General features: G+C 43.0%; 1 protein-coding gene across 2 annotated transcripts in view; it reads right to left on the reverse strand.

Annotated features, from left to right (window-relative positions):
• Positions 1 to 11,991, reverse strand: part of adgrv1 (adhesion G protein-coupled receptor V1) — a 106,014-nt gene that overhangs the window by 67,147 nt on the left and 26,876 nt on the right. For both annotated transcript variants that reach the window (XM_031849618.1, XM_031849617.1), the window contains exons 22-44: positions 10,217 to 10,590; positions 9,315 to 9,494; positions 8,530 to 8,710; positions 8,063 to 8,256; positions 7,799 to 7,928; positions 7,380 to 7,460; positions 6,467 to 6,606; positions 5,924 to 6,289; positions 5,535 to 5,778; positions 5,225 to 5,440; positions 4,912 to 5,127; positions 4,586 to 4,830; positions 4,302 to 4,483; positions 3,675 to 4,176; positions 3,278 to 3,587; positions 2,932 to 3,141; positions 2,418 to 2,548; positions 2,196 to 2,295; positions 1,909 to 2,088; positions 1,631 to 1,794; positions 1,440 to 1,527; positions 359 to 437; positions 129 to 267 (exon numbers count right to left, since the gene is read on the reverse strand). In XM_031849618.1, coding sequence (XP_031705478.1) covers positions 129 to 267; positions 359 to 437; positions 1,440 to 1,527; positions 1,631 to 1,794; positions 1,909 to 2,088; positions 2,196 to 2,295; positions 2,418 to 2,548; positions 2,932 to 3,141; positions 3,278 to 3,587; positions 3,675 to 4,176; positions 4,302 to 4,483; positions 4,586 to 4,830; positions 4,912 to 5,127; positions 5,225 to 5,440; positions 5,535 to 5,778; positions 5,924 to 6,289; positions 6,467 to 6,606; positions 7,380 to 7,460; positions 7,799 to 7,928; positions 8,063 to 8,256; positions 8,530 to 8,710; positions 9,315 to 9,494; positions 10,217 to 10,590 — 4,652 coding nt within the window. The remainder of the gene's footprint in view (positions 1 to 128; positions 268 to 358; positions 438 to 1,439; positions 1,528 to 1,630; positions 1,795 to 1,908; positions 2,089 to 2,195; positions 2,296 to 2,417; positions 2,549 to 2,931; positions 3,142 to 3,277; positions 3,588 to 3,674; positions 4,177 to 4,301; positions 4,484 to 4,585; positions 4,831 to 4,911; positions 5,128 to 5,224; positions 5,441 to 5,534; positions 5,779 to 5,923; positions 6,290 to 6,466; positions 6,607 to 7,379; positions 7,461 to 7,798; positions 7,929 to 8,062; positions 8,257 to 8,529; positions 8,711 to 9,314; positions 9,495 to 10,216; positions 10,591 to 11,991) is intronic.

Here is an 11,991-nt window from a genome sequence, read left to right on the forward strand (position 1 = left end):
TGGATGAAAACCAAAATGACTCCTCTGGATATTCATGCTACTGCTAGTACCATATGATGTACTGTGTAAGTATGTATGTGTGGATGTGTGATTTTGTGAGTAACGTTTGAATACTAAGTATGGCTGACCGTTTCACTGGTGTTGTAGTCCAGTCCCTGTTGAGCTTCTAGGTTCTGAGCATAGAAGAAGAGAGAGACATTTCCATGTGTCCCCTTGCCCCTGTAAGCCACTAGAGTCAGTACTCCTATTGTTTCATTCGCTTCAAACCTGGAAACCAGAACATATTCGCATGAGAAACACAATTAGAGCATGTACAAATCAACTTAAGAAATGTGTTATTTGTGGGTGCATTTCTTACATAGTGTTTGTCCATTCAATGACTCCTCTAATTCCATCATTAGCAGCAATGCTAACCTCTGCCACCAAACCCTGGGTGTCTGAGGAAATAACATCATACAATAAGAAAACATATGATGACCTTAATGCTGTAGATTGTTTATTGTGACTTCAGGGCTGGACTTCAGGGCTGTAACTGCAGCACAAGCACAAACAGAAAGATATGCAAGAGGAAACTGGAGAGAATCTAACTTCCGTCATGGCACATTTGAGCAAAGGATTACAGCTAAGAAGCATCTCTTGTAAGTGGCTTGGGAGGCTGATCAGCAAAGGCTTTTGGGTGGACTGATTTATGACCCCCTGAATAGTCTGCTCCCAGTCACTTTATGGCCAAGATACTGGGAGGCCAGCTACGGGTTTAGTTTGGCGTTCTCTTTCTTCACCCCAAAGTGCTACTCGGCTCCCACCAAATCCCCAGGCTTTCTCAATCATAGAAAACATCAATCTCCCCATCCAAGCCACATAATGACTGCTGCCAAAAGAGCGGCCGTGTGTTTACTGTGTGTCTCCACGCAGAAGTACGATAGTATTCTGGGAGCCTGCTACTGTGTCTGTAGTATTCTGTCTGCTCATCACTTTCTAAAGTTACTCATTCATAAATTAAACAGTGGTTTGTGACTATGCAAAAGCAGTAGCAGTAACTACCAAGCTTTTCCATGGTGCATCTTGACAGTCAACTACAATGGTGTCGTTTAATGTACCATACAGGAGTATGGTACATCAAACTACATGACACTTTAAGCTTGAGAACACATGAATGTATATTTTACCTGGCAATTTGCAATACACAACTTCTACTCATCAAACAGAGAAAATGATGAGAAATTGTAAAGAGGAAAGAAGAGGAGAGATTTCATAAACACAGCCTATAAAAAAATAAAAATGAATAAAGTAGAACCAAAAAAAGAAACAATGACAGGAATTAACAAATGATTTTACATGTTATTTCACACTATAATAGCACAACTGTCTACGATGACCAAAGGTGATAGAACAAATTTAGTAACAATAGATCAGCTCTACGCTGCTAAATTCATCCATACCTAATTTGGGAACAGTGGCGAGAGTTGTGATGAGTACTGCTGATGTTATGTTGACCAAGAAGAACTCCTGCACCTCAGGAATGTTGTCCTAATAAAAAAATGTTAAAATAAAAGCTTTTAAATTCCAGATTCAAACAAATCCACATCACGGAAGTAGAGCTTGCGGAGAACGCAGGAAAGCCAAGGTTTACCTCCAGTATGATGACCGGGATGGCGACAGAAGTCTGTCCATCCTGAAGGATTACAGAACCAGTACCAGAGATGAAGTCCTGTCCTGGGTCAGCAAGAGAACCCTCCACCTGGGACATGTCTTGTAGAGAACCTCTTATAACCTCATAGGTGATATTCACTGCTCCTGTACACAAACATTTTGTATCAGTTACAATGTAAAAAATGGAATTAATTAATTAATTAAAAGGGAACCCATTCATTTAGTAGAAGTTTTTGTGTTGACACTTGGCCCACTAACCTGAGGCTCCAAACTCTCTATTGACGTAGATGTTTATAGTTCTGTCCCGTTCCTCTGTGGTCACCCGAAGGGATGACGGGGCGAGAGTCAGCAGCCCATAGGGCTCATCGCTGGTGGCCACAGTAAGCACCGCCTCACTACCCTGGACATCCAGGGTAGCATGACCTGTCACCACAACACCTGTGTGGAAGTCAGGGCAACGTTAATCTGTGTATGACTGACTAGGGTTATTTTGCGGTTTCATGCCCTATTATCGATCACAAAGATACAAGGAGCAGATGCCTTACCAAACGTTTGTATGTTGGACAAGGACACTTTGTATTCATCTTTGTTCTCTGGTGTGGCATCATCAAGAAGCTGCAGGACTATGGTGTCATTTAGTTCTCCCTGTAGGAGACACACCCCAAATACATAATTACTGCTGGAGACAACAAATTACAGCTGTACTCGCTATACTGTGCAATAAAATAAGTTGATAAGATGTTCGATGATCTCCATCTAGTATTTACCTCAGTGAAAAAAAGTGTGCCTGAGGTTTGGGTGAAGGTCCGGTGTACAAGGGGCCCTTGTACATTCCAGTCGACAGTGACATTACCCAGACCTGGAGCTGTTCTCAACACTAATAAGGACAGCCTTTCACCTGTAATATGAAATATAAGTTCAAATATAGGTTTGTATGGACTTCTGATGTGAACTGTTTTCTTATGCTGTAGATGACAGTGGAGGCAACTCACGGCCCCTAATTGTATGGATTATGCTCAGGGAGACTTCAATCACTAATGCATACATAATTTAAGACAATGACAGACAACCACAGAACCCACCTGTTGCTACATACTACCATTACTATGAGTGCATTCCCTTACCTTTGCACTTATACATAATTAGCAAACATCTCTAGTGACAGGGACAGTATAAAGGGTTTGGAATGTAAAGTATGTGGGTGATAATGTGCTTGGACATACAGACTGAATAGACTGAATATCGAAAAGTGCTCGGAAATCATCAAAAATAGCTACCCACCTTCTCTGGTGATGACAGAGCGCGAGGCTGGATGAAATCCTACGATCCCAGCCACATTATCGTTAGCCAGTATCACTATGGTTACAGTGTCGGAGTTGGGCAGGATCCGACTTCCTCCCCCCGTATTAACAAGACCAATCATGAGGCTCTCATTGTCCTCTGGCTCAATATCATCTCTGATTAAAATCTCTATTGTCTTCTTCAGATCACCTGCAGGCAGAGAGGATAAAGTAAAGACATGCCGTTTTGTAGGATTTATTCTGAGAAGATGTTGGCTTTGAAACTATTTTTTAATCGAAAATTATAAAAATAAATACTATTGCTGATCAGTGAGTGATCCACATACCATCAAAGACCAGAATCCCTCCAGTAGCAGTGAAGTCAGCATCTGGTGTGCCCTTTCCTCCAACAAACCTCCACTCTACGGTGACAGTGCCCAGATTCCCTCCTCTCCTCTCTATAACCAGGGGCACCACAACCATTGGCTCTTCTCGAACCTCTAGATAGAGCCCCTCATTAGTGGTGTTGGGACTGAGGCTGTATATCAAAAATACGCCAAACGCATCTCCATTCATCCCTATAGTGACCACAGCTTTGTCTGGCTGGCCAATCGAGGGCAGGTTCTTCTGCGCCACAGTCAGATTCATCAGCTCTACCTGAAAACAATACAAGGTAAAACATTAAATGTGTTATAAAGAATGCATGCAATATAAATTAAACCCTAGATAACACAGGGGTTTTACCTTTAAGATCTGTATGGAGAAGCTCTCATCCATTTCAGGAAATTTATCAGTCAAGATTGGGACTGTGAGGTTGGCGACCCCTGATCCATCATCCATGAAGGCCCTTTGAGCTGTTACAGGGGTGTAATCACTTCCTGCCACAGCCTGGGCACTGAACAGGACAGCGGCTGCAGTGATGTTTTTTACATATGTCATAACCTGAGATTCAGAGGTCAGCTGGTCAACCCCTGAAGACACCCAAGTGCAGGATGGTGAGGTCACCCCTGAGGACAGAGAGAAGGCCTGGCAGGCACGCTCTCTCAGACAGGCAGCAGCGCATGCAGCCAAGGGGTCTCTCTGACCAGTGATGTTAACTGTCCTCAGAGGGGCAGTGGATGGAACACCTGGTTTTGGGAGGTCATAGTACATGAGTACATGATTCTGGCCATCAGCCTGAGCCAAGTCAACAATGTCCATCTCAGAAGTGCTGTACACGATCTCCAAGCGACCAAAGTGACCGCCTCTGGAATAAAGGCAATGGGGATGATGGAGAAAAGACAGCACACAGGAAGAGGTGAGTACATAAGAGTACATAAAAAACCTCAAATAAGACCATTATTAGAGAAGAAAACCATAATATTAAAGTACCTCCTGCGGACAGTAATATTGGCTCTATAAACTCCCTCTAGTGGCTCCTGAAGGTGGTAAACAGTCTGTTCAAAGTACACTGTCCCATAGGGATTGTCATTGTCAGGCACTATTATATTAACTGATGTATCGGCTCCGAGGCTTCCTCCATTACTGGTACCAATAAGCTCCACCTTAATTATCTGGAAAAGACAGAAGGGGATTAATAAACATTGCAACTAAAATTATGGAAAATACTTCAAAGGCTGTATCATGTCACATAATTCACACTGTCAGCTTCTTGCCTCAGTGATTTCAGGTACATCGTCAGCTAAAATCTCCACCCGGAGCATCTTCATGGTCTCTCCAGGAGCAAATGTAATCTCTCCCGATGTAGGTTGGATGTCCCCCACTGCTAGTTTACCATTGACAGTGGCCTGCCATTGGACTACCACTGTGCCAATCGTACCAGCATTACGGACTATGGGCAACTTGACCTCCATGGAATTAGACCCTGGTTCCTCTATGGTAACTGGAACGGCTTGGAAGACTACACAGAAATAATATCAAGAACATTTAGAAAGCGTCAAAATAAGATTAAAAGAACAAATCCTGGATAATGTCTACTAACCAAAGGCACCAAAAGGGTCATCAGAGGGCAGTATGGTGATGATGGCACGCGTGAGCTCCCCCAGGAGAGCTCCACCGGTGGTCTGGTTGATCAGCTCGATGAGAAAGGTCTCTTCTAGCTCAGGGACCACATCGTTGATGACATAGATGGGTACAGATTTACTGGACTCCCCCTCTAGGAGGACCACATCGGTGGAGGCTACACTGTAGTCTTCACCTATAGGATTACACACATGCACAAGCATATGGACATGGCCTGCCTGCTCACACACAAATCACAGAGAGAAATATTTAAATCCATACCCAATACTTACTGACTCTGGCGGTCAAAGGCACTGCTCGGAACTTGACAGATACGTCGGCAAAAATCCCCCCAACACGTGTAACATTTATTATGGGCCCAACGTAGTGCTCAGCTACACTGACGGCAGAAGCTGACAGCTGGAGGATTCCAAAAGCATCGTCGCTGGCCTCCACTATCACCTGGGCAACAATGTCAGTCCTGAGGCCCAGCGAAGGAGAATTGGAAACTGGAAGGAACAGTAAGAAGATATTTCATCAGTTTAGTATGGTATGATTGAAGTATCATTATATCTTAAATATGTGGGGGTGTCAGTATCTTACGGAGCCTCTCCTGCTCTCCTTTGATGAGTTGAACACTGATCAACTTCACAAACACCGACTCATCTCTTTCTGGATCCTCATCGTCCAGTACTCGGATGGTGATGTTTGCTTCACTCTGATTGGCCAAGAACACAACAGAATCCAGGAGGGGAACAAAATCCCGCCCCTCAGTTGCTCGGCCCACCCCAGGGGTTCTGTAAGGTTCCGGATCTGCCTCATTCAGTGTGCCATACGTTACTCGCACCTAGACATATTAAAAATGGAAAATGTCATATTATTTATTACATCCACTACATGAGGGCATCAGTCATTCTGGTATTTATTTAACAAAAGCCAAAGAAACAGAATCACAGATGGCTTTATTTCATAAATTCTATAAAAGGACACACCTGACCCATCAGGCCCCTCTGTCGCAGGATGGTGAGGGAGACATTTGAGTCAGCTTCAGAAAGTCGGACAGACCTTGTTACATTAGCGAATACAAAAACACCGTAAGGATCGTCGTTGGCGAGCACAGTCAGAGTAGCAGATGTCTGGACACCCAGACGACCATTGGTGACGTTAACCAAGGACACGTTGAAACTCTTGTCCAACTCAGAGATCTCATCCTGGGCCACATTGATGATGATGTTCTCCGACGTCTGACCTACACCAAAGGTGATGTTCCCAAACCTGCTGAGTAGCTCCCCCTCAGAACTCGGGTCAGCCTCCCAGCACACAGTTACATTGGAGAGGTCGCCAAAGGCCCGATCCACCTAGGACAGAACAAAAAGAAAATAATAGCACGATGACGAACAACAATACTTAACCCTACACTGTATTTTAAAAAACGTGACTGAGAGCAGTAAAAATAAATCGTGACTTGTTCATGCAAATATAAGGAAACACGTATCTCTGGGCACTTCCTAATTTTACACTGATATGACACTGACCTGCAGGACCACAGAGCTGCGTCCATCTTCAGGCTCTGTCCCATTAACAGACAGGGATTCAGGACTGAACTGAAACACTCCATGGGCATCATCCGAAGCAGCGATGGTCACTGTGATGCGGGACGCAGCTCCCAAGCTGGCTACACACAAAATACCAAATATAACCATGTGTTGCTTTTTTAGTGAGCCATTCTGGTTGCATTTTTAAGAGTATCAGTATGAAGTAGATGAAAAGAACCCTATGGGAAGGAATGTAAACGTGACGATCATCTTTTAATCCAACAAGCCAGTGATTTTAATAAAAATAGCCCAATAATAATACACACCTTCTTACCACCAAATAAAGTGATGTTATGGTCAAGAGAATCAGACTGAAATGGCAGTCATATTTCAGAATAGGGGACAGCAGCCCATTTTAGTGTAAAACACTGGGGCCTCTGACTATTATGTCAACCACTTACCCCTGCTGCCTGTGAAAGGCTATTTGTTTTTCCCACATCCTGTCTCCTTGGGTACTTTTCACAGGGGTCACAGTACAATGTAAATACCACACACATACACACACACACACACCTATGCGTGTATATGCACTCAAGACTGAGCTTTCAGAGGAGAGTCCAAATCTTTTTTTACAATTCTATCAAACCAGGAAAAAATATTATTCTGAAAGAAAGACAAGAGTACTTGTAATTTGTAAAGACATAAAATGGTCATAATTCAAAAATAGGTATCAGTTCAAAATACGTTTGTCAGCAGCAGCAGCAGCAGCAGCAGCAGCAGCAGCAGCAGCATGTCACTTGATCCCCAACAGAACTTGACTTTGAGATATGCAACTTAGGGAGCGAGAAATTATGTGGGTGTGAAGGAATGGAGACAAGAGCTAGTTTGGGGAGAGAAGAAGGGGTGTACTTACCATGGTGGTGATAGGATGGAAGAAGGAAGTCAGAGTCACTCTCCCCACTACCACTTCCTTCACTACGCAGAAACTGATCCACTGATGGATCACACACGAGGATCAAGCAAGTGTCACACACGATTAGAATCACACCGGAGGAGTAGAGGAGAGTAGCGATCGAATGGCAAATGGGAAGGAAGGTAGGTAGGTAGTCACGTAAGTAGGTGGGTAGAGGGAAGCACACAGGAGCACAGCACACAAAACACACAAAACAGAAGGACACATTACAGGGTCGGTTCAGTTCTAATTAAGATAGGTAAAGAATGAAAAAAACGTTGTAAAAACCTGTGGAAATTAGTTCTAAGGCTCAAAATACAGCAACATGTGACTCAAACTAATGAGAAGTTCCGTCATGATAGTGGGATCAAATTCCTCACCTCCTCCATCAGCATTGTAGAGCTCCACTCTAAAAATCTTGTCCAGCTCAGGGACAGGATTGTCTATGATGGTCACAGTGATGAACTTTAACCTCTCCCCTGGAAGAAAGTCCAGCATGCCCTCTGAGTCCTGCCAGATGAGTACAGAGAAAGAGGTAACCAGGGAAGCAGGCAAAATGTATTCTCTCACCATCTGCTTATTAGTTTATCTATAATCAACGTGTATATGCATCCGTAAGATAAAAGACCTTAGTAAAAACAAACCTCGTAGTCTTCAGGGCTGGATGCTGTGAATGGGGTTGTCCTGTATCCAACCATCAGCCTTCCCAAAAGGCCTTGGGCCCTGGCCACTAGCAGACGGATTTGTCCATCTTCCTCGTTAACAGCTATGTGGGCAGGTTCTAATGCTGGAGGGATCAATCCCTCTCTTGGAGGGATGGGCTGAAACTGCAGCAGGCCTGGATTAGGGAAGGGTGTGTGTTTGTGTGTTATAGTTATGTTTAGAGGAGAAGGACAGAGGGGAGAATATAATGAGTAGGAGGGCAGAGGTAGTGGGGGAGGAATAATGCACATGAGAGGGAGAAAGAGAGGGCGAAAATTGTCATTCTTTTTAGCTGACCCATTATGACACGTGTCACAACATATTTCCTATAAATACACAACACTTATTGCTAAAACTTGAAACGTTGAAACAACAACAGTGATGTTTTTTTGGGCATGTGAATGAATACCATAAGGGTGGTCACTAGCTGTGACAGTGACAGTGTTAGCAGAGTTATTTGGGTCAATGCTTGCACCACTGGTGGGGGTGGAGCCACGCTTCCCATCACCGGACTCTGCTGACACCAACGTAATCTGAAAGGATTCTGCCAGTTCTGGGAGGTTATCATCCAACACCAACAGGTTCAATACCTAACAGAAAAATGTGCATAAATTAGTTTTATTTTCTAGTCCAGGCTGCACCCTTGAAAAAATTGTCTATATTTCAGTAGCCAACGTAAAAGCTTGATCATCCACTGACACCTGTTAACTGATTGAATTACCAAACAAACAAACCACTAGGTGGAGCTGGTTGTCTAAAACATCTGCATTTGTGAGAGCGTAAAATCCTGTTGTAAAACTGGACATATATGTAGTATTTATTTGAAATGAGTATGTTGATGTGTAAATACAGTGCACACAAGGTACATCACACTTGTTTTTAACCACTGAGTGTCTGCATTGGATAGATAGAGATAGATAGTTACTTTATTAATCCCGCAAGGGGAAATTGTTTTCGCTACAGCAGCATTTATAGATACAAGTAAAGCAATAAAAATAACAGAGCTTCTAAAAATAACAGAGTTATGCACAATATATACAATAAAATAGAATAATATTAAATTAACTAAATAAACAATAGTGCAAACTCAGAGAGGTTTTCCCCAGCTCGTGTAAGATCACATTAATACAGGTCCAACTGTTGAGTCACTCTCACTCTCACACACACACACACACACACGCACACAACACACACCTCAGAGCGCTGTCCAGGCATGAAAAGCACAGCTCCAGTGGCATTAACAAAATCTTGATGGGCTGCCGTCTCACTGTCCAAGCTATCCAGTTCTGTAACGCTGTAGTTGACGTAAACGTGGTCCAGAGATCCCCGCATACGCTCAATCACACAAGAGACAGTGGAGCCCTCTTCAGTGGTCTGTAAGGACAAACAACGGAATACAAATTGTGAACCGCATACTGAATGAATACTGAATGTTTAAATGAGCTAGTCTTACAAACTATGTAGATAATTCCAGCACAGTAATAATCTGATTTAGACAGGAAGCACCTGATAGCCCACATGCCTCTACATCTACAGTAGTTATCCACAAAGGATCAAGGATGTAAAGAAGATCCCCTAGTTCTGATGGAATGCCATCCCCGGCCCTGACACCTGTTGTGCTGATGGCAACGAGGAACTAGATCTCCCATCTCCAGTGCTGGAACTCCTTATCCACTTCTACAGGAATGCCCTGACTGGCAGACCTTCTGCAGCCCAACCAGCTGTCGCTCTACCTGAGAGGGGTCAACATGAGAGCCAACCCAACTTAAAATTGAAAGCATGCTCTCTCTGCAGCCATGCATGGAGACTGATGAAATATGCAACAGGACAGGGACTGACAAACCAATGGGTTTACATTACACGTGTTTCTATGCATAGACAAAACTGAGTCATGATATTAACAAATGCTACTGTAATAGTGGTCACGTAGACTGTAGTTTATTCAAAGGATTATTAATTCCTTTGATTACCAGTCTGGTTTACATTTACATTACATACAAAATGTCGTAAATGCAGTTTTCACAAGGTGCTTATAGGTGCTCAATGCAGCAAAAAATTGTCCAACAAATGCCACTGACTAAATATTGTGCACTTACATCAGGAATGCAGGCACCAGTGAATCCAAAAAGCCCATTGGCATTGTCACTCTTCATGACTCGCAGAGTAGCAGTGGGCCTGGGGAAAGGGAGGCGTGCTCCACCGTGAACTGCTACCAACTGTAGATAGAAAACCTCCTCTCCCTCCTCCTCATTGTCATCCCTGGCCTCCACCACAAACGACTTCTGCCTCTCCTCCTGCCTGTACCGTAGGTAACCTGAGATGTTACGCAGGTCTGTTTTAGCAGGCTGGGTGTGAAGCTCGTGAATGTGGCTGCGGTTCAGCTTTGTGCTGTACAAGCGAACATCCTGGAGAAGGCCTGTGTATCGCTGTTCGCCCTCTGGATCCGACCCTATAAACACCGAGGCAGGTCCTGGAGTAAAAAGACACAGAAAAAAACATGAACATGAAATATTTCATAGAGAAAATGTCCAAAAATAATTAATGTTCAAGCTGTATAAATGGTTGGATAAACAAGTAATACAAATCACTATCACTGTCTCAAGCACAATGTACAGGATATGACAAGATGCTGAAATTTCTTTTAAATTCAATAGATTAATGTGGTGCTTGGTCACAAGCTGCCATCAAACATCAACACTCACACCCACAGATATCATAAATTGCCATTCATTAACTGTGGATGCATTTCCTGTATTGTGTTGGCTACATGTCAAACAAGAACATTGTGTGTTGAACAAGTTTCAATGTAGCTATAGAGGTTTCAAAGCCGCCGTACCCATTTTTATGGTTTGAAAAAATACAGATTTTATTATTCCCAATTCCTGAAACTCTCACTTTTGGAAAATAACTGTGTTTGTCACATAGTTATATCTTATATCTCTGGTATTGATTGCAAGCTTTGAAAACCCAAGATTGACACATTTGTTTTACAGAATAACCCAAGTACATTCCATTAATTTATTGATCAATCAATTTTCACTTTTTTTAATTCACACCTGAGATTTTGTAACCTAATATTTTAGTTGACTTGAGATCTGGTGAGATATTAGCAACTGACTAATGAGACTTTATTTGACCCAGAGGCCGATTTACATAACAATAACAAGGGTCGTACAATCATATTATTGTTAATGGTGGAACAGAATTTGGTTGGTATGTTGGAGTGTGTTGGGACCACAAACAGAATCTTGATTAAGGCCACCAAATGCCCCGATCCGGCTCTTTCTCATTAATCATGTATATACTTACACCTCTTGTGCCTATCGCTTCCTGTACTTGTACAAAATGGGACAAATGCAGGAAATCCGCCACAGTGAGCAAGTATAAAGCCCTGACACAAAAAATTCCTCTGTGGGTTGAGCTACCAGTAGCAGACAATAAGACATGACATGATTGATGATAATGTATACATCTACTGTGATTGAAGTTAGCCACAGAACCATCAGAATATTTCCCCTCTGCGAGCTTCGGGTCCAGAACAGACTGTGACTATTGTCTCCATTAATTAGAGAGCATTGAAAGAAAAGAAGATGCCGGCTGATTCCCTTTAGCAGTAACAATATACAGCAGTGCTGAGGCTAAGTGGTCACTCAAGCATAGCAGAGTTCCAGCAGTCCTGAACAATGAGGGTGCGTGTGTGTGAATGTGCATAAGTGTGTGTTAGAGTGTATTTGCATTATGTTTGTAATAAGTTAAGACTTGTTCTCATTCCATATGGGGAACAATGAGAGAGAAGCTTGAAACCCTTTCCCTAGACAGTCCCTCACACACACACACACACACACACACACACACACACACACACACACAC

Source organism: Anarrhichthys ocellatus, unplaced genomic scaffold, assembly GCF_004355925.1.
Source record: "Anarrhichthys ocellatus isolate YVR2014 unplaced genomic scaffold, GSC_Weel_1.0 scaffold9, whole genome shotgun sequence".
Taxonomy (NCBI): Eukaryota; Metazoa; Chordata; class Actinopteri; order Perciformes; family Anarhichadidae; genus Anarrhichthys; species Anarrhichthys ocellatus.